The 19,950-nt window shown below is 33.2% G+C and overlaps 1 protein-coding gene across 8 annotated transcripts in view; it reads left to right on the top strand.

Annotated features, from left to right (window-relative positions):
- Positions 1–19,950, top strand: part of FSTL5 (follistatin like 5) — a 771,595-nt gene that overhangs the window by 619,681 nt on the left and 131,964 nt on the right. For all 8 annotated transcript variants that reach the window (XM_082391660.1, XM_082391659.1, XM_082391666.1 and 5 more), the window contains 2 exons: positions 6,160–6,321; positions 10,672–10,806. In XM_082391660.1, the coding sequence (XP_082247786.1) occupies positions 6,160–6,321; positions 10,672–10,806 (297 nt within the window). The remainder of the gene's footprint in view (positions 1–6,159; positions 6,322–10,671; positions 10,807–19,950) is intronic.

Genomic DNA, 19,950 nt, shown 5'->3' with positions numbered 1-19,950 from the left:
GCCTGACTTTCCTTCTTTTGTGTGTCATTTTTTTTCCTGGGATTGTTTTTTACAATTTTTCTCTTTTTCTTTGTTGTTCTACAGTTTCACTATAATGTATACAGGTGACCAGAATTTTAAGTTCTATTCAGAAAGATAATCGAACAGAATTGATAAGAATTACATATCCAACATTATTGGAAGCAGAAAGTTCTCAACTGATCCAGGCATCACTTTTAGTTTACTGATTCTCTCTTCTGTTGTGTCTAATTCATCCCACCCCCTTCCCACTTGCTATCCATAAGTTTGTTCTCTACATCTGTGTCTCTATTTCTGCTTTGTAAATAAGATCATCTACACCAATTTTTCAGATTCCACATATATGCGTTAATATACGATATTTGTTTTTCTCTTTCTGACTTACTTCACTCTGTATTACACTCTCTAGGTCCATCCACGTCTCTACAAATGACCCAATTTCATTCCTTTTTATGGTTGAGTAATATTTCATTGTATATATGTACCACATCTTCTTTATCCATTCCTCTGTTGATGGACATTTAGGTTGTTTCCATGTCATGGCTATTGCAAGTAGTGCTGCAATGAACGTTGGGGTGCATGTGTCTTTTTGAATTATGGTTTTCTCTGAGTATATGCCCAGTAGTGGAATTGCTGGGTCACATGGTAGTTCTATTTTTAGTTTTTTAAGGAACCTCCATACTGTTCTCCATAGTGGCTGTATCAATTTACATTCCCACCAACAGTGCAAGAGAGTTCCCTTTTGTCCACACCCACTCCAGCACTTATTGTTTGTAAATTTTGTAATGATGGCCATTCTGACTGGTGTGAGGTGATACCTCATCGTAGTTTTGATTTGCATTTCTCTAATAATTAGTGATGTTGAGCATTTTTTCATGTGTTTGTTGGCCATTTGTATGTCTTCTTTGGAGAAATGTCTATTTAGGTCTTCCACCCATTTTTTGATTAGGTTGTTTGTTTTTTTAATATTGAGCTCCATGAGCTATTTGTATATTTCGGAGATTAATCCTTTGTCCGTTGCTGCATTTGCAAATATTATCTCCCATTCTGAGGGTTGTCTTTTCATCTTGTTTATGGTTTCCTTTGCTGTGCAAAAGATTTTAAGTTTAATTAGGTCCCATTTGTTTATTTTTGTTTTTATTCTCATTACTCTAGGAGGTGAGTCATAAAAGATCTTGCTGCCATTTATGTCAAAGAGTGTTCTGCCTATGTTTTTCTCTAAAGGTTTTATAGTGTCTGACCTTACATTTAGGTCTTTAATCCATTTTGAGTTTATTTTTGTGTATGATGTTAGGGAATGTTCTAATTTCATTCTTTTACATGTGGCTGTCCAGTTTTCCCAGCACTACTTATTGAAGAGGCTGTCTTTTCTCCATTGTATATTCTGGCCTCCTTTGTCATAGATTAGGTGACCATAGTCGCTTAGGTTAATCTCAGGGCTTTATATACTCTTCCACTGATCTATATTTCTGTTATTGTGCCAGTACCATACTGTATTGATTACTGTAGCTTTGTAGTATAGTCTAAAGTCGGGAGGCCTGATTCCTCCAGCTCCGTTTTTCTTTCTCAAGTTTGCTTTGGCTCTTAGGGATCTTTTGTGTTTCCATACAAATTGTAAAAATTTTTGTTCTAGTTCTGTGAAAAATGACATTGGTAATTTGATAGGGATTTCGTTGAATCTGTAGATTGATTTGGGTAGTATAGTCATCTTCACAATATTAATTCTTCCAATCCAGAAACATGGTATATCTCTCCATCTGTTTGTGTCATCTTTGATTTCTTTCATCAGTATCTTATAGTTTTCTGTGTACAGGCCTTTTGCCTCCTTAGGTAGGTTTATTCCTGGGTATTTTATTCTTTTTGTTGCAAAGGTAAATGGGATTGTTTCATTAATTTCTCTTTCTGATCTTTTGTTGTTAGTGTATAAGAATGCAAGTGATTTCTGTGTATTTTTTTTTTTTTTTTTTTGTATCCTGCAACTTTACTAAACTCATTGATTCACTCTAGTCGTTTTCTGGTGGCAACTTTAGGATTTTCTATGTATAGTATCTTGTCATCTACAAACAATGACAGTTTTACTTCTTCTTTTCCAATTTGCATTCCTTTTATTTCTTTTTCTTCTCTGATTGCCCTGGCTAGGACTTGCAAGCCATCCCATTTTTAAAGTTAGTGATATGTATGTGTGTGTGTGTATATATATATATATATATATAATTTGAGATAAATTTTCTTGTTACCACAAATTAATTCAGCATGTACGTTTTTTACTCAGTCAAAATACAATTATCAAATCAGTAAGCATAACATTGATAGAATCTCATTATCTACTTTACAGTCCATATTGACTTATTGGCAACCTTCCCAATAATAGCTTTATAACTAATTTTTCCTGGTCCAGCATCCATTCTGGATTCCACATTGCATTCAGTTAATATTCCTGTTTAGTATCTTTTAAGCTAGAAACGTTCTTCGGCCTTTCTTTGTCTTTCTTTTCTTTTTTATCAAGGTAAAATTCACATAACATTGAACAATTTTAAAGTGTACAGTTCTGTAGTTTATAGGACCTTTAAAATGTTATGCAACCATCTCACTGCCTACTCCCCAAACATTTTCATCAACCCCAGAATACACCTCATAGCCATCAAGCAGTCATTTCACATTTCTCCTTCCCCCCAGCCCCTGAAAACCACTAATCTGCTTTTTATCCTGGTGGATTTACCCATTCTGGATGTTTCATGTAAATGAGCTCATACAATATGTCATCTTATGTGTCACACTTCTTTCACTTAGGGTAATATCTGAGCATATTGTAGCATATATCAGTACTTCTTTCTTTTTATTACCAAATAATATTTTATCGTAAGGATAAACCACATTTTATTTTTCTGTTTATCAGTTGATAGTTGTTTTTGTAATTTCCACCTTTTGGTTATCATAAACATTCAGATACATGTTTGTTATGGAAAACCTGTTTCAATTATGTATACAAACCTAGGCTTGGAATTGCTTGATCACATGATGATTCCATGTGTAACAGTTTGAGGAACCACCAATGTCTTCCACAGTGGCTACATCATTTTATATTCCTACCACGGATGTGCAAGAGTTCCAATTTCTGCCTATTGTTTTGTTGTTTAATAGCATCCTAGTGGATATGAGTGGTATCACATTGTGATTTTAATTTGCCTTTCCAGTGATGACTAGTGAATTTTGATATCTTTTCATGTGCTTATTGGCTATTTGCATGGCTTCTTTATGGAGGCATGTCTATTCAAGTCCTTAGCCCACATTTGAATTGGATTGTATGGTGTTTTTTTAGCCTTTTTTTTTTTTTCCTATGTGAAAACATTTAAGTTCTATTCTCCTAGCAAGTTTCAGTTATACCCTACAGTGTTATAAACTATAGTCACCATGTTATTCGTTAAATCCTCAGACCTTATTCATCCTATAACTGACGATTTGTATCTTTTTCCCAACTTCTCCCTATTCCCTCCACCTCCCTGCCCCTGGCAACCACTTTTCTACCCTCTGCTTCTATGAGGTCACCTTTTTTTTTTTTTTTTAATTCCCCATATCTTTATACCCTGCAGTACTATTTGTGCTCTGTCTGGCTTATTTCACTTAGGATAATGCCCTCCAGGTTTATCCATGTTGTTGCAAATGACAAGGTTTCCTTTTTTTTTTAAGGCTAACTAATATTCATATATATATATATATATATAATAGTTTCTTTACTCTTATCAATTGAAGGAAACTTATGTAGGTTGTTTCCATATTTTGGCTACTGTGAATAATGTTACTATAAACATAAGGAAGATGTTCATACATATAGCTATCTCTTTGAGATAATAATTTTGTTTCCTTTGGATATATACCCTGAAGTGGGATCACTGGATCATAAGGTATGTATATGTATTTATGTATGTGTATATATGTATATATGAATATGAATCATATATATAATTCATATTATATGAATATAATTATACACATATGAATTATATAAGTAATTCATATTATATCAATATATATAATTCATAGTATATTCATATGTATACTATGAATTATATATATATATAATTATTTTGCCATAGGAAGTCCTGACAAGTCAAATTTGGAACATACTTGTTTTTAATACCCTTCAGATTTTCTTTCTTATTGGCTAAATTCAGTGGCTGTTACAGACCACAATCAGCCAGGTTAGTTAAGGGCAAACTGAAATGTAGAGAGCATTGGCCCAGGAGTCAGACCTCCCTTGATTTTAGCCTCAACTCTGGACTCTAATAAGCTTTGTGACTTGGGGATGCCATTAACCTCTCTGTGACTCATCTTCAAATCAACATGACTACAAAGCATTCAGCACATTCCATAACATCTATCAATATATTATAGTTTTTACTCTAAAGGTACTTGTACTGACGTTATCACCAGAGTAACTGATGCATATTCCAGAAGAGACATAAATCAAATCTCAGTTTTCCTGGTGAGAATATTGAGGCTAAAGTTCAGAAGGAATCCATATTAGTTAAGGCTTACTTAAGCAGAAAGGGGAAATTTATTGACTCGGAAATAGATCTATTTTTAATTTATTGAGGAACCTCCATACTGTTCTCCATAGTGGCTGCACCTGTTTACATTCCTACCAACAGTGTACAAGGGTTCCTTTTTCTCCACATCCTCACCAGCATTTGTTATCTCTAATCTTTTTGATAATACACATCCTAACAGATACAAAGTGATAACTCATTGTGGTTTTGATTTGCATTTCCCTGATGATCAGTGACGTGGAGCACCTTGTCGTGAACCTGTTAGCTATTGTATATCTTTGGAAAAATGTCTATTTTGGTCCTTTGTCCATTTTTAAATTCTTTTTCTATTAAGTTGTATGACTTTTTGGTATATTTTGGATATTAACTCCTTATCAGATAGTGGTTTACAGATATTTTCTCCCATTCTGTAAGTTGCCTTTTCACTTCTTTGATGGTTTCCTTTGCTGTGCAGAAGGGGGCCATTTGTCTTTTAGTTGCTGAATTGTAAGAGTTCATTGTATGTTCTGGATACCAGGCTCAGATCAGATATCATCTGCAATTTTTTCCTGTTTTGTCAGTTGTATTTACACTATTTCCTAGCATCCTTGTCAAAAATCAATTGACCATAGATGTATGAGTTTATCTCTGTGCTCCTTATTCTAATTCCATAGAAGTATATTTTTATCTTATTGCCAGTACCACATTATTTTGATTACTGTACCTTTGTAATATGATTGGGAATCAGGAGATATGAGAACTCCAGTTTCAGTCTTCATTTTCAGGATTGTTTCGGCTCTTTGGATCCCCTTGTAATTCCATATGACTCTGAGGATTAGCTCTTCCATTTCTGCAAAAAAAATGCAGTTAGGAATTTTGATAGTGATTACATTGTATCTATAAATCAATTTTGCAGTATTGTCTGTCATCTTACCAAATCTTATTATCTCACCAATTACTTATTCAATCCATCAACACGTGGTGTCCTTCTGTTGATTTAGGTTTTATTTAAGTTCTTTCAACATGTTTTGTAGTGTTCAATGTAAAAGTCTCTCACCTTCTTGGTGAAATTTATTCCTAAATATTTTATTTTTGGATGTACTGTAAGTGGAATTGTTATCTTAATTTCTAAAAGATGCTATAGTAAGGAAAAGTTTTTTCTTCTCTCCCATTTATATATTTGTTCATTTATTTACGTTACTGAATTCATAGAGTCTTGTTTGATTCTTTATACTCCTTTGTAATTGATAATTATCTCAATGCTCAAATTATTTCAGATTTGGTGAATGAGAGCCCTTTTAAACTGGTTTTGTATTTTTTGATATGTTTCTATCATTCCTTAAAGACTTCTTTAGTTATTGAGTCAAGATAGCCCAGGCTCAGCTTATATTTTCCCTGGTTCAGTCTCAGAATAACTTTTATCCAGGGGACACTGGTACATTTTAGTGGATGCTATTATTTGCAAACTAAGATCTGTAGAAATATCATTCATTAAATTATCATCATTAAAATAATATAATTGTAATTTTCTCATATTGTAATTTTTCTTTGTTTTGGAAAATCAAATGGCAAATACAGATCACTCATTCACTTTCTTTTCCATTTCTTCTTTTAGTCCCTCCCGTAATCCGGGTGTATCCAGAGAGTCAGGCCAGAGAACCTGGGGTAACTGCAAGTCTCAGGTGCCATGCTGAGGGCATACCAAATCCTCAGCTTGGATGGCTGAAGAATGGAATTGATATTACATCAAAGCTGTCCAAGCAACTCACACTTCAAGGTGCTTTTTACTTGCATTTTTCCTCTTAAATGACAATGTAAAAATTTTATTCTAAAACTTATAACACATTTTACATTATTATGAGAAAGAGCAAATAAGTCTTGGTGGCAAAAGAATATCATGAACATGAAAAAAGATATGGTTGTACCTAAGACATAATATTTGAAATAGAGTCCTTTAATATTTTTAATGTTTTAAATAATAGTCTTGTCATAATGATTAGTTATGTCATTATTTCTGTCATAAGTAAAATATTAAATTTTTTTCTTTTAAAAACTTATCCTCTGAACTATAGCAGATATACTGAACAGAATCATTGGATCTCTTCATTGAATACATTTCTGAAGAGACAATTTTAAATGCTTAAATCATATGTTAAAATATATATTACAGAGGTTGTCAGTAATATAGAAATTCTTTAGAAAATGTTTTGCATCATGAAATGAAGATAGAAAAAATTCAAAATGCTACTAAATATGTTCCATATTTATGTAGTTTTACAGTTATGAAGTTCTTGCATTCTAATATATAAAAATATTCTATATGTTCTAATAGTCTAATGTGCAGACATTAATCAATTATTTTACAGATTATAATAATCACAAATGAGTGGTATGTGAAAAGCAAACCAGGCAATCTTTCTAATGTCAAATAACCTAAATAATGCAAAAGCAGTTTCATATATGTTGATTATACTAGTAAGCAAAATAATGTAAAAATCTTATTTCCATTGTCATGAGTGGCCCAGGGACAGTCATTTTACTGGAGTATCTATTGCATGGCATTACATTCCTTGTTCCATGCTTTTAAATTACTTCAATTCATACTTTAGAAATGAATATATTTTCATTTTTAAAATTATTTCTGTAAGAATAGACTGCTCTTATTATTCAACTTAGAGAGTGAATACACTTTATCAGTATACATCTTAAAATAAATCTTTTAAATCACTTACTTATTTATTTTTGCAAATGAAAAATGACATATGAAAGTATTTTTGACCTTTCAGAGCTGAATCCTAGCAATCTCTATGTTAATATAAGTAGGTCCAACAAATTTACATGTTTGCGTCTATTGATTGCATCATGGTGTCTGTAATCTGAGATGAGGATTGATCTGATAAACTGAAGTTAAATTGAATGAAAGTCTATTTAGTTTCTGATTTTGTCATCTCTTACCTATTTGATAGCAACAAACCATATTATATGAACTTATTTTGTTTTTGTTTTAGAAATATACAGGAAGGCAAATTTGGGGAGTTGGTTACACTCTAGACTCAACATTTGAAAGATTGGGACATTTGTAAAATAGTTATTATCATTTTTTTAAAATAAGAGAAAGTAAGTTAATTTTTGAGAGACTATGACAAGTAATAAAATGTAAGTAGGAAGCAGAACCTAAGAGATAAATCTGGGTGCACAGGAGTGTGAAATTCCATGTGGTTTTGTATATGATCACATATTACCAAATTACATAGTTATTTAATTATCCATTTATTCATCAGATGCTTATTTAGCATTTGTATGTGAGGTCCAAGTCTAGGCACTAACTGATAACTATGGCAATAGATGGGATGATATGGTTATGAGAAGTAAAATTCAACAAAGCAGAAATATTTTGGTGGGCAAATCCAGACAAATATCCAAAGGGACTAATAATTAGCAAAGAGGCAGGAGAACAAGGTGATTACAGAATGAAAGAAAAGAAAGCCAGAGATGGGAACAAGTTCAACAGTGCTGGCGGCATAGAAAGGTCAAGGAAGATCATTAAAATATATTCATGGGTTAGTGATTAGTTTGTCCTTGTGACATTTAGAAAATCAGTCCTCAGTGGGCTTAGAAATGAAAAGGAGGGAAGAAGTATAAAAACCTATTTCCAAATTTTGAAAGAGTAAAAAATAACAGTAGTAGCTGCTGGTGGGAAGGTTTAGGACTGATGAAGATATTTCTCACTTCTTGGACAATTTGTTGGTTTAAAAGGATATTGGTAAAGAGAAAGATGTATGAATAATGAAACAGGGGAAGGAGCGACAAATACAAAACAAAAAAGGAGGGGAGGTTGGCCTTGGAAAGAAATAGAAAATTTCCTTTGAGAATTAAATAAAAATGAAGATGTAAATGGAAACAGGAGGTTTGGGGATTAATTTCTTTCTTTTCCAGCTTTTATTGAAATTCAGTTGGCATATAAAATTGTGTAAGCTTAAGGTATACAAGGTGATGATTTTTTACACATATATTGTGAAATGATCTAGGTTTACTTTTTAATCACTTCTATGTATTTCATGATATAAATAACAAGACAGCCTGCTTAGAGTGAGAAGTTATTATTATGCTGGGAAACATCAAACAAAGACTAAAGACAAAGACTAAAAGTGGAGTAGTATATGAAATGCAACTAACTGTAAAGGTCAAGTAACATCCTGTTACTTGAAAATTGGAGATTGTGAATTTGAAAATTTGTAAATTTGCTTATGTAATAGTCTAGTAATTTAATCAAAAACTTAAGTGCAGGGGATGTTTTCTAGTTCTGAAAACAGATGTGTCAGGATGATAAATGGACCCGGAAATTGGTAGTTCTGGTCATAGAGTAGAAAACATCTAGATATGCTAGATTATGTAGGAAAGGAGGGAAAGATAGTGGGACACATAGGTTAGAAGAATATATAAGAATATTGAGAAGAGAGAATTTCAAGAAGGAAAAAATTGAAGTTTCAAAAAAGTTCTAGAGAATTTAAACATAAGTATGTGGTCTTTGGAGAGGGCCATGTTTCACATAAAACAAGAAGCTGATCTGGGCTTAAATACATTGTTTTCTTCTCATCTTTTAGAACAGGGGTCTGCAAATGAAGGACCACAGACCAAATCTGGAAAGCTGCCTATTTTTGTAAATAAAGCAGTTGTTTTGCTTGTTTTTAGAACAGCCACATTCATTTTAAAAAATAATGTCTGTGGCTTCTGTCATGCTGCTATGGCAGAGGTGAGAAGTTGGCACAGAAATTGTGTAGCCCACAAAGCCAACTGGCCTTTTTCAGCGGCCCTGCCAAAAAAAACCTGCCAATTGTTTTGGGGAAGTGATTCTCAACAAAGGATGGGGGGAATGGAGGAGTGCAGCGATATTTGTAAATCAAGAAAGAGGGTCCAGTGATTTCAGTGATTAGCCTTTCCCAAACACTCACTGCCTCTCCATATCCTCCTAGGGATGACATTTAAGCTCTTTTCCCCTTGGTTTTCTACCTTCCTTTCCCAAACAGCGGCTCTGATCATTCAGTCTCCTCTCTGTCACAGAGTCGTGCCCCTTTCTATTGCACATGGTTCATGGTGTCCTTGTGATTGGATAACATGGAACACACCACAAACATGCACACAGAGACCTACAGAAAAAAAGAAAAGAAAGTAAAAGAAAAGATGCAAACCTAAACAAATGAGCACTAAAACACTGAACCTTAGGGTCTGATAGAACAGAAGTCCAGCCTTTACCTTTGAGGGGAGTGACCTGCATAAGATCATTCCATGAGTCTCAGATTCCTCATTTGATAATTAGCTATTATCTGGGACAATTAAGGAATAATATATATAAAGCACCTCCTGTATTGCCAACATACAGTAAATGATTAATTATACCCTGGTTCCCACTTTGGGGAATGCAACTCATTCAGAGATTAGCTGCAAATATTATTTTACCAAAATTTAAAAATTAGATTAATTATTCCCTTAACCCTTTGGTTATACACTGACTATATCAATTTCCATATTATAATACTGCTTACTTTAGGTATATTTCTTGCAAACAACTGCAAATCTTACAAAAAAAATCATGTGTTATTTTCTTTATGTCCCCTATACCTAATAATTCCAGATATATAATTCAGACTCAAGAATATGCTTGCTAAATGGCATTGTATTATACTTGCATGATGTAGCTCACTTAATTCCTTTATGACATGTCTTTTCACAAGTATTCTCCTGTAAATGAACCATATTGGTATTAATTAAAACTGTTGTAAAAACTGAGGACAAAGTGGATTATGAATATTAAAAATAAATATAGAAATGGAATTATAGTTTTCAATATGTAACACTTCTTATGCAAGGTAGGAAATAGGAAATGGATATAAAATATGGTGTGTGCATTTGATACAGAGTATTGGGATCTCTGTAATAGAATGACAGCACAATTTATGAAACACTTGAATGCATCTGGAATAATTTGGCATGTCTCCAAAGCATGGAAGTATGAAGGGAAACAGTTTAATTAGGATAAGCTAAGAGAACTGTTTGACTGTGTAATCAGAAATCACTGTACCAAAACTGAAACTGTAGTTTACAGGTTGCATTTGCCTTCTGTTTTCAGCAAATGGCAGTGAGGTTCATATTAGCAATGTGCGCTATGAAGATACAGGAGCATACACTTGTATCGCGAAAAATGAAGCAGGAGTGGATGAAGACATTTCTTCTCTTTTTGTGGAAGATTCTGCTAGAAAGACCCGTATGTATTGAATACACACACACACACACACACACACACCGCACACACACACACCATACTCAACTTTACAAGTAAGTTTTTTCAAAAACAAAGGCATCAGAAAATGCTGTGAAATGAGCAATGCATAAAAGAAAAAACAAGCAAACAAAAGCAGTTTTCATATGTAGGAAGGCTGGAATTCTTGAAATATTAAAAGGAGATTTAAGGATTAAATACAAGATTGTGAAATTTTCAATACGACAACTAAAATGATTTTGTTTCTTTGGCAAGTGTACATAAGATGTGTTGGGTCCTGTCCTCCCATTTGCTCATATAGGAAATTAAATCCTTTGCAAAATCCTTCTCCCAAATGATTTGGAATTCAAAGTCCTATAATATAGCCAAGGAGCATTCTATAGTTTTAATACATCAATCATTCTTTTTCTTGAAGTTGCATTGTAGTCATGACCCAATGGCTGTACATCAGCCCTTCTTTGCAGCAGTCAGAGAAGTAAGCCACCTTGAGACACCCACTGCCCCAGCACCAACACCACACCATGGGCTATTCTCCGTTTATAGCTAGAAATCCTTTGTCATTGCTGTACATGTCTCCTCGTTGTTTCATGAAGTTTTAACAAAAATGTACTGTCCTTTTAAAAAATTAGTACTTAGAAAAAGGGATATGGTGGCCTGGGATGCTAAAGATGGATTTTTGGTTACAGCTGAATTATTTAGAACTCAAAGTACTCTTGTAGCATTTATCAAGTGAGCTCTCTATAGGCAAACACTCAGACATTTTCTTCCCCTGGTGCACATGTGCCACGGATGGCTGTTTTGGGATTGGGTCTGTATATACTTGGAATGGCTATTCTCATTGTTCCAAAGTCTTGCACCTGTCTGTACCTCCTATCAGTCTAAGTTTTTTCAGGGATCCTTATATTTTGAGGACCATTTACATGTGCAATTCTCTGAGCCCAGTTTTTGGACGAGGTTAAAATATTGTCCCAGGAATCTTCTTATTCCTCTTTCAATCAGTGAGTGCATGTAGATATGAGTGGATCCAATGAGGAAGTTGGGTCTTACCCAGGCCCTGACTACTGGTATATCTGTATCTATATTTCATCTGGCTAGGACAACCCTCATTATAAGCATACTTAAATATAAAATTCTTAAGGTGGAAAAAGAGAAAAGAAAACTGGGTTTAATGATCTAGATAAGGACCGCCATAGTTTCTTTACCTCAATTTGCAATTCATTTCCTGTTAAAAATTAATTTTGGGTGACAAGTAATTGAAAACTTTAGTTTTCCTTGTCTTTTATGATGGTGCTGATGAGACAGATTTTATTTTCAACTCTGTATTTTAATTTTCTTTTAATATTGGTCATGTAGTTTTCAATATATTTCTCTATTACAAAATTGAAACACATAGCTATAGCTTCTTTAATCAATGAATCACTATCTACCAGCATGTATATTTGAGAAACACTTTACTGGAAGATTTCATATAGTTTTGTCATATAAATTTGTTAGTTTAATCATAAGCTGTGTATGAAATCATGTTTTCAGTTTATTTTACTTATACCTTAAACAGTTACAGGTCAAAATAATGCATTTTAAATATTTATTTATTTATTTATTTATTTTTGGCTGCGTTGGGTCTTCGTTGCTGTGCACAGGCTTTGTCTAGTTGCAGCGAGTGGGTGCTACTCTTCGTTGCGGTGCGAGGGCTTCTCCTTGCAGTGGCTTCTCTTGTTGTGGAGCACGGGCGCTAGGCCCGCAGGCTCAGTAGTTGTAGCTTGCGGGCTCTAGAGCACAGGCTCAGTAGTTGTGGCTCATGGGCTTAGTTGCTCCACGGCATGTGGGATCTTCCCAGACCAGGACTTGAACCCATGTCACCTGCATTGGCAGGCGGATTCTTAACCACTGAGCCACCAGGGAAGTCCGAAAGACATTTTGTTAGCAATATGCTGTTAAAATCAGAAATACTAGTTTTATAAGACATAGCACTGCAGGTCTTACTACATCTATAGTTATAGAACTTTCAAAGCCATCTTATAAGAAACAATACAAATGAAAGATTTGGAGACTTTTGCTTTCTAACTCTGAAAGTGAAATATGTATAGGTATTAATTATACATTCAAATCATGTGACATTTTGAAGGATAAAGAGTGAAAACTAACAGATTTTATTTTTTTAATTAATTAATGAATTTCAAAAAGGTACTTAACATAAGGTCTACCCTCTTAACATAAGGATACCCGCTTAACCTTCTTAAAGTTTTAAGTGTACAATATTGTATTGTTAACTACAGGACTAAGTTGCACAGCAGAGCTCTAAAATTTGTTTATCTTACATAACTACAACATTATAACCATTGAACAACTCTTCATGTCTCCCTTCTCCCCTTCCCCTGACAATCACCTTGTATTTTCTACTTTTATGATTTTGACTCTTTTAGATACCTCATTTAAGTATAATTACACAATATTTCTCCTTCTCTGACTCGCTTGTTTCAATGAGCATAACATCTGCCAGGTCCATCCATGTTGTTCCTTCTTTGTAAGACTGAATAACATTATATTTTATGAATACACAAAATTTTCTTTATCCATTGATATGTTAATAGATATTTGGGTTGTTTCCATATCTTGGCTGTTGTGAATAATGCTGCAATTAACATGTGAGTTCAACTATCTCTTTGATCCTGGTTTCAATTCTTTTGGAAATACACCCACAAATGGGATTGCTATGTTATATGATAGTTCTATTTTTAGCTTCCATAATGTTTTCCATAGTGGCTACACCATTTTACATGCTCACAAACAATGTGCAAAAGTTCCAGTTTCTCCATATCCTTGCCAATACTTTTATCTTTTGTTATTTTGATAATAGATGTTCTAACCGGTATGAAGATAATATCTCATTGTGGTTTTGATTTGTATCCCTGATGATTAGTGATATAGAAAAAATTTTCATATGTCCATTGGCGATTTGTATGGCTTTGGAGAAATGTCTATTCAACTCCTTTGCCCATTTTTAAGTTGGGTTATTTTTTGCTATTGAGTTATTGGAGTTCCTTTTTTTGAAAATTAAATGCTTATCAGATATAAAGCATGAACATATTTTCTCCCATTCCATAGGTAGTTTTTTTCACTCTGCTGATTGTTTCTTTTGCTGTACAGAAGCTTTTAAATTTGATACACTCTAACTTGGCTATTTTTGCTTTTGCTAATTGTGCTTTTGAGAAAATTATAGACCAATGTCCCTTATGAACATAGGTACAAAATTCCTCAACAAGATATTAATGAACTGAATCCAGTGGCACATTAAAAAGAACATACACCATGATCAAATGGGATTTATCCCTGGGATTCAAGGATGGTTCAACATAAGGAGATCGGTACATGTGACTTGCACATTGACAGACTACAGGATAAAAATCACTTGATCATCCAGTAGATGCAAATAAAACATTTGAAACACCTTTTAATGATAAAAATACTTTGACAACACCCTTTTACAATAAAAATGCTCAACAAACTAGGTGTGGAAAGAATTTACGACAACATAATTAAGGCCATATATTTTTAAGCCCACAGCTAACACCATACTCAGTGGTTAAAAGCTGAGAAAAAACTTTCTGCCTAAGATCAGGAACAAGACAAGGATACACACTCATACTTCTATTCTACATAATATTGGAAGTCCTAGCCATAACAATTAGGCAAGGGTAAGAAATAAAAGGCATCCAAATCCGAAGAAGAAAAATTGTCTCTGCAGATGACATGATCTCATATAGAGAGAACTCTAAAGATGCCACAAAATAAACCTGTTAGAACTAATACACATATTCAGCAAAGTTGCAGGGTACAAAATGAACATATGAAAATCAGTTGTGTTTCTATACATTAACAATGTATATCTGAGAAGCAACTAAGAAAGAAATTCCATTTACAAATGCATCAAAAAGAATAACATACCTAGGAATAAATTTGACCAAAGAGGTGAAAGACCTGTACACTGAAAACTATAAGAAATTGATTAAAGAAATTGAACAAAACACAAATAAATGGAGAGATATTCTGATATTCTGTGCTCATAGATTGGAAGAATGAATACTCTTAAAATGTCAATACTAACCAAAGGAGTCTCTGATCCAATTCTATTTCCATCAAAATCTCAGTGGCATTTTACAGAAATAGAAAAAATTCCTAAAATTCATATGAAACAACAAAAGATCCAGAATAACTGCAAAAATCTTGGAAAAGAAGAGCAAAGCTGGAGAAATTATACTTCCTGATTTCAAAATATATTTTAAAACTATAGTAATTAAAACAGTATGATATTTACATAAAGACAGGCATGTAGACCAATGGGACAGAAAAGAGATCTCAGAAATAAATCCACACATATGCAGTCAACTAATCTTTGACAAGGGCTCCAGAATACATGTTTGCCAAAGGATAGTCTTTTCAAAAAATGGTGCTGGGAAACTGAGTGTCCACACATAGAAGAATGAAACTGAACTTCCCATCTTTTACCATATAAAAGAATCAACTCAAAATAGTTAAAGACTTAGGTATAAACCTGAAAATGTAAACCTCTTATAAGAAAACATAAGGGAAAACTTCATGACATTGCTTTTGGCAAAAAAAAAAAAAAAAAAGGATTTTAGTTGTAACCCAGAAGTCTCAAGCACCACTAATTCATGTTTATATTCTACTATTTTGTAGGCATGTAAATACAGTTTCTTTGCAATAACAAATTTACCTCTCATTTAAATAAACAACTTTAACCTTTTTTTGGGGGGGGGGCACCTCGTGCAGCTTGGGGGATCTTAGTTCCCCACACAGGGATCGAACCTGGGCCCCTGCAGTGAAAGTGCCAAGTCCTAACCACTGGACTGCCAGGGAATTCGCTAAACTAATTTAATTTTTGTTAAATTTGTTTTCCACAAATTTGCGACACCATTATTAAGAACATATCATATATATAGTTGTTAATGTGAAAATAGCCATTTTTAGAAACAAACACACATACTTAAAACCAGAATAAAGCTAAATAAGTAAACTGAGTAGAATATTAGTAGTGATAAAAGAGAATGAACTGAAAATGTGAGACTGTCTAGTTGAAGGCAGTTTTCCTTGGGATGTTTCCTAGCACTCAATAAATTGTCAGAATTCTGTATAACAATACCAAAATCAGGTGGACAGCACATCAGGGAAAACTACAGCCTTTTGTAAGTCCTAACATAAGAATTGCTCTGGGTTCTCTTCTAGTAATTCCATGGAAAAAGACTAATAATATTAATTATGCAAGTCACATTTGTATTTTGACAGATATTCTCAAAAAGTCAGAGAGAAGAGTCACAGACCCATCAATGATGACTTCACTCTTCTTATTTGCACATATTAAAAATTACTGACTTATCAAAATAATTTCAGAGGTCTTTTTTCCTTTTAGTTGTGTTAGGATACAACATACAGTTGACCCTTGAACAATGTAGTGTTTAGGAGGTCCAACCGCCCTTGCAGTCGATAATCTGAGTAGAACTTTACAGTCTGTCCTATGTGTCTGTGGTTCCATATCCATGGATTAAACCAATGGTGGATCGTGTAGTATTGTAATATGTATTTATTGAAAATGATCCCTGTATAAGTGAACCCGCACAATTCAAACGCATGTTGTTCTAGTGTCAACTGTATATTTAAAAAGCAGATTGGTCTAACAGAAGAGCATGAACTTTGGAGTAAGACATGAGTTAGAATAATTTCTCCACCACATAATAGTCCTGTGATTTGGAGCTACTAGTTAGCCCCTCTGAGCTTTAATGTCCTTATCTGTAATACAGTATAAATACTAACTCACTAAGGGTTTTCTATGCAGATACTGTAAAGCACTCACCATAATGCTAGACATTATGCTGATTCTTACTAATTTTCTGAAAATAATTACTTACTTCTTGCTAGAAACATTGACAAAAATCATTTTTAATAAGACTGGAAAATCTAGTAATTGTTAGAAATCAGCATTTCCAAAATGAATGATACCTATACAGAGATATAGGTATAGAGATAGATGGAGATGGAGATGTGAGTGTATATTGACATCTATAGTATTATATATCCAAACATAAAATATTATATATCTTCATCCTAAAAACTTGATTCTGCTGATAAGAGTATAACTTTTCCTTTAATGTAGCTATTAAGATATTTTAAATAAAAATATATTTTTTTGCCAGAGTCAAAGCAAAAGCTACACTTTATTTCCCCTTTACATTGGTCAATTTATATTCCCATTACACTAAAAAATTATTTTGTAAGGTGATTTTCTTCTATTTTCTTTTTGAAAGATGCAGAGAAGTATTGAATCCCATGTAGACAGCAATAACAAAGGGGAAAGATTTACAACTTTTGGGTCAAATGACACAACACGGATTTTGTTTGGCTACAACTTCAGAGTAATCATCCAGCTATTTTCTGTATAATTGAGTTCTGATAGTGCCATCAATCACATTTTTTTCTTATACTATATTTCCCAGCAATATGATGCTGTTGAGAGAAAAATTCATGCAAAGCATCACAGGCCAGGGAACTGATTTTTGTTGTGCCTGAATCTTTGAATTGGAAAACCTTGAGTTACAGGTTTGTTGGCAAACCCTACTGGAATTTTTCTCATGTGACAAATTGAACTACAAGAAAGTGCTGCAAAATAATATAATCTCCAGCTATATTAGGCTTAGGGTTTGATAACTAAGATTGAATAGAATGGTATACAGGGAGGATTTAAATGCAAAGAACAGTAGAAATGGGCCCTAGAATGGTGCTTGTAACAGGGAGTAGAAGACAATTTGAAATAATGTGAGGGGATTTTAGGTAGAGGTAGATCATTGTTTATTTGGAAACATCTTGCACATAACATAAGTACTTAATACACTTCCATTTCCAATGGGAGGCAATTCCCAGATGATAACAATTTATCTTCAGAATTATGGCAAATTAAAAGCAGTGTGAATGTAGGCTTCTCTGGAAAGCTTTTAAGCCTCTATGCACATTAAGCCCTGGACACAGGTTTTATGACACCTTGCTGCGATTTTAGTAAAGGATACGTTTAATCTAGCTTCTCACAAATATTGGAATATAATGTTTGAATATGTTAGACTAGTGTATATATATATTTTTTTCTTTTTTTCATTGTCACAGGCAGTATTACATTGGAAATATTCGGCTATTGCTACATTCCTTACTTTAGAATTAACTTCAATAAATTAACATTGGTTGACTGTTATGAACTAAAATTCATTATGATTCTTTAAATGAGTATTTTAAATGGGTTAACTCTACAACAAGATTACAAGAATGAACAAACTATATAAATATATAATGTTCATATAAGTTAATAAGTATTATAAAAATATGATGAGTATAATTCACAATACATGGATTTAGAAATATGGTGAAATGTAGCCACTTGTACCTAAATATTTCAAAACATATATGAATGTTTAAGAATGTTTAAGAAGTATTTGCCTACTTTAGAAGTAGAGGAAAGGGTCTTAAAATAGGTTAAAATATGGTATTTTTACATTTAAAGGCAGTTTAAATATGATATCACAAACTTTGGAAATAGAACATATTCTGGTAATATGAACAAGTTAATTAACCTTTCTAGTCTTCATTTACTTTCTATTTTTAAAGAGTAGAGAAAATACTTACTTCGAAAGAGCAATTGTATAGGTTTAATGAGATCATTTACGTAGGATTTTATCAATGTCTACAGAGGCTAGGAAGATAGTATAAACAAAGAATAGCATAGTCTATCAGGTATAGATGGACCCAAATGCACCAGTTATCAATTAATAATCATTTTTATACTCAACCAGTATGAGTGAGGTAGAACAAATAGGAATTTGGAAAATCTATAGTTAAAGAGATGGTGTGGACATCATAGCCAGGGTGATATTTTAATCCTGATAGTTATGAACTAAGTGCTGGAATCAAAAAGAACCAAATCAAAACAGATATCTGAGAAAAATGAAATAAATCAATAAATGAAAATTATTGTTAATTTTCGTTTAACATTCACTGACTATTATTTAATAGACGTACTATACTAAAAAAACTTTAAAGCAGAGTGAACAATGCATATTTCTTTTGAAAAACCCAAAAAACTATTTAGTTAATATTTGTCACAGACATTTACATACTAGTAAGCTTATTGTGAAATAAAACACACTTAGAATAATCAGACTCATGTTGAGGTTAATCATGCTTGATAAGCATTTATTATTTTATGAGCTTTCATTACTTATCTTAAATTCTAATATTCAAGCTCTCAATTTGGCCAATGACATTGTCGCATCCTGTGAAGTATCTTGTTCGTAAATCTTTTCATCTGTTGACCCAGAACATGGTGAAATGATCTGCTTTGTGATTTCCATATCTGAAGGTTATATTTTCAAAATAGCATGCTTTTCAATGTCATTAAATAGACCTGTTTCTAACGCATTGCCATTTTTGCCCAATAGTGGAGGCTTGTCTCTCATTTAACAAGATGCTACGTGATCTGAATGTCATCAAATTGAAAAGTTTACAACAATCATCAATAATCAGGGATCCCTTGCCTACAAAACAAAATATGACTCTAAGCTTTCTTATTTTGATTTATTTCCTCCATTTTGTCTGCAGGACCTTATATACCTTCAGTGGAATATTCCTATATCTCATCTCATATTACACCATGTCAATTTGCCTAATTTTTTTTATGATAGAAATAGGCAAGTAATGATGATATTTTATTTATATTTCTGCAGGCATGCAGACTAAATTAGCTTATATACAGTGACAGTGCTGAGTATAAGGTCTCTAGGAAACTTTCAGAAAATCTATATACTAATATTTTGTTGGTGGTGTTCAGGAGAGAATGTTAGGATTCACTTTGATAATCCATAATTCCAGAGGCATTGTACTTGGTGAGTCCTTTGCAAAATAGCTGTGACAGGTTGCCCCCGATTTTCATAAATTCTGTTTATGCCACTTTCTTTTACGAAAGACCTACAAATACATTAGTGTCAGCTTTCGCTAACCAAAAGAAATCCTAAGCGGATCTTCTTTTTTAGTAAGAAAGGTGAAGAACTAAAATCACATCCAACCAGCTTTGCA

Source organism: Balaenoptera borealis (assembly GCF_965194805.1).
Source record: "Balaenoptera borealis genome assembly, chromosome: 4".
Taxonomy (NCBI): Eukaryota; Metazoa; Chordata; class Mammalia; order Artiodactyla; family Balaenopteridae; genus Balaenoptera; species Balaenoptera borealis.
The sequence above is the reverse complement of the archived record's forward strand: the minus strand, read 5'-3'. Positions and strand labels throughout refer to the sequence as shown.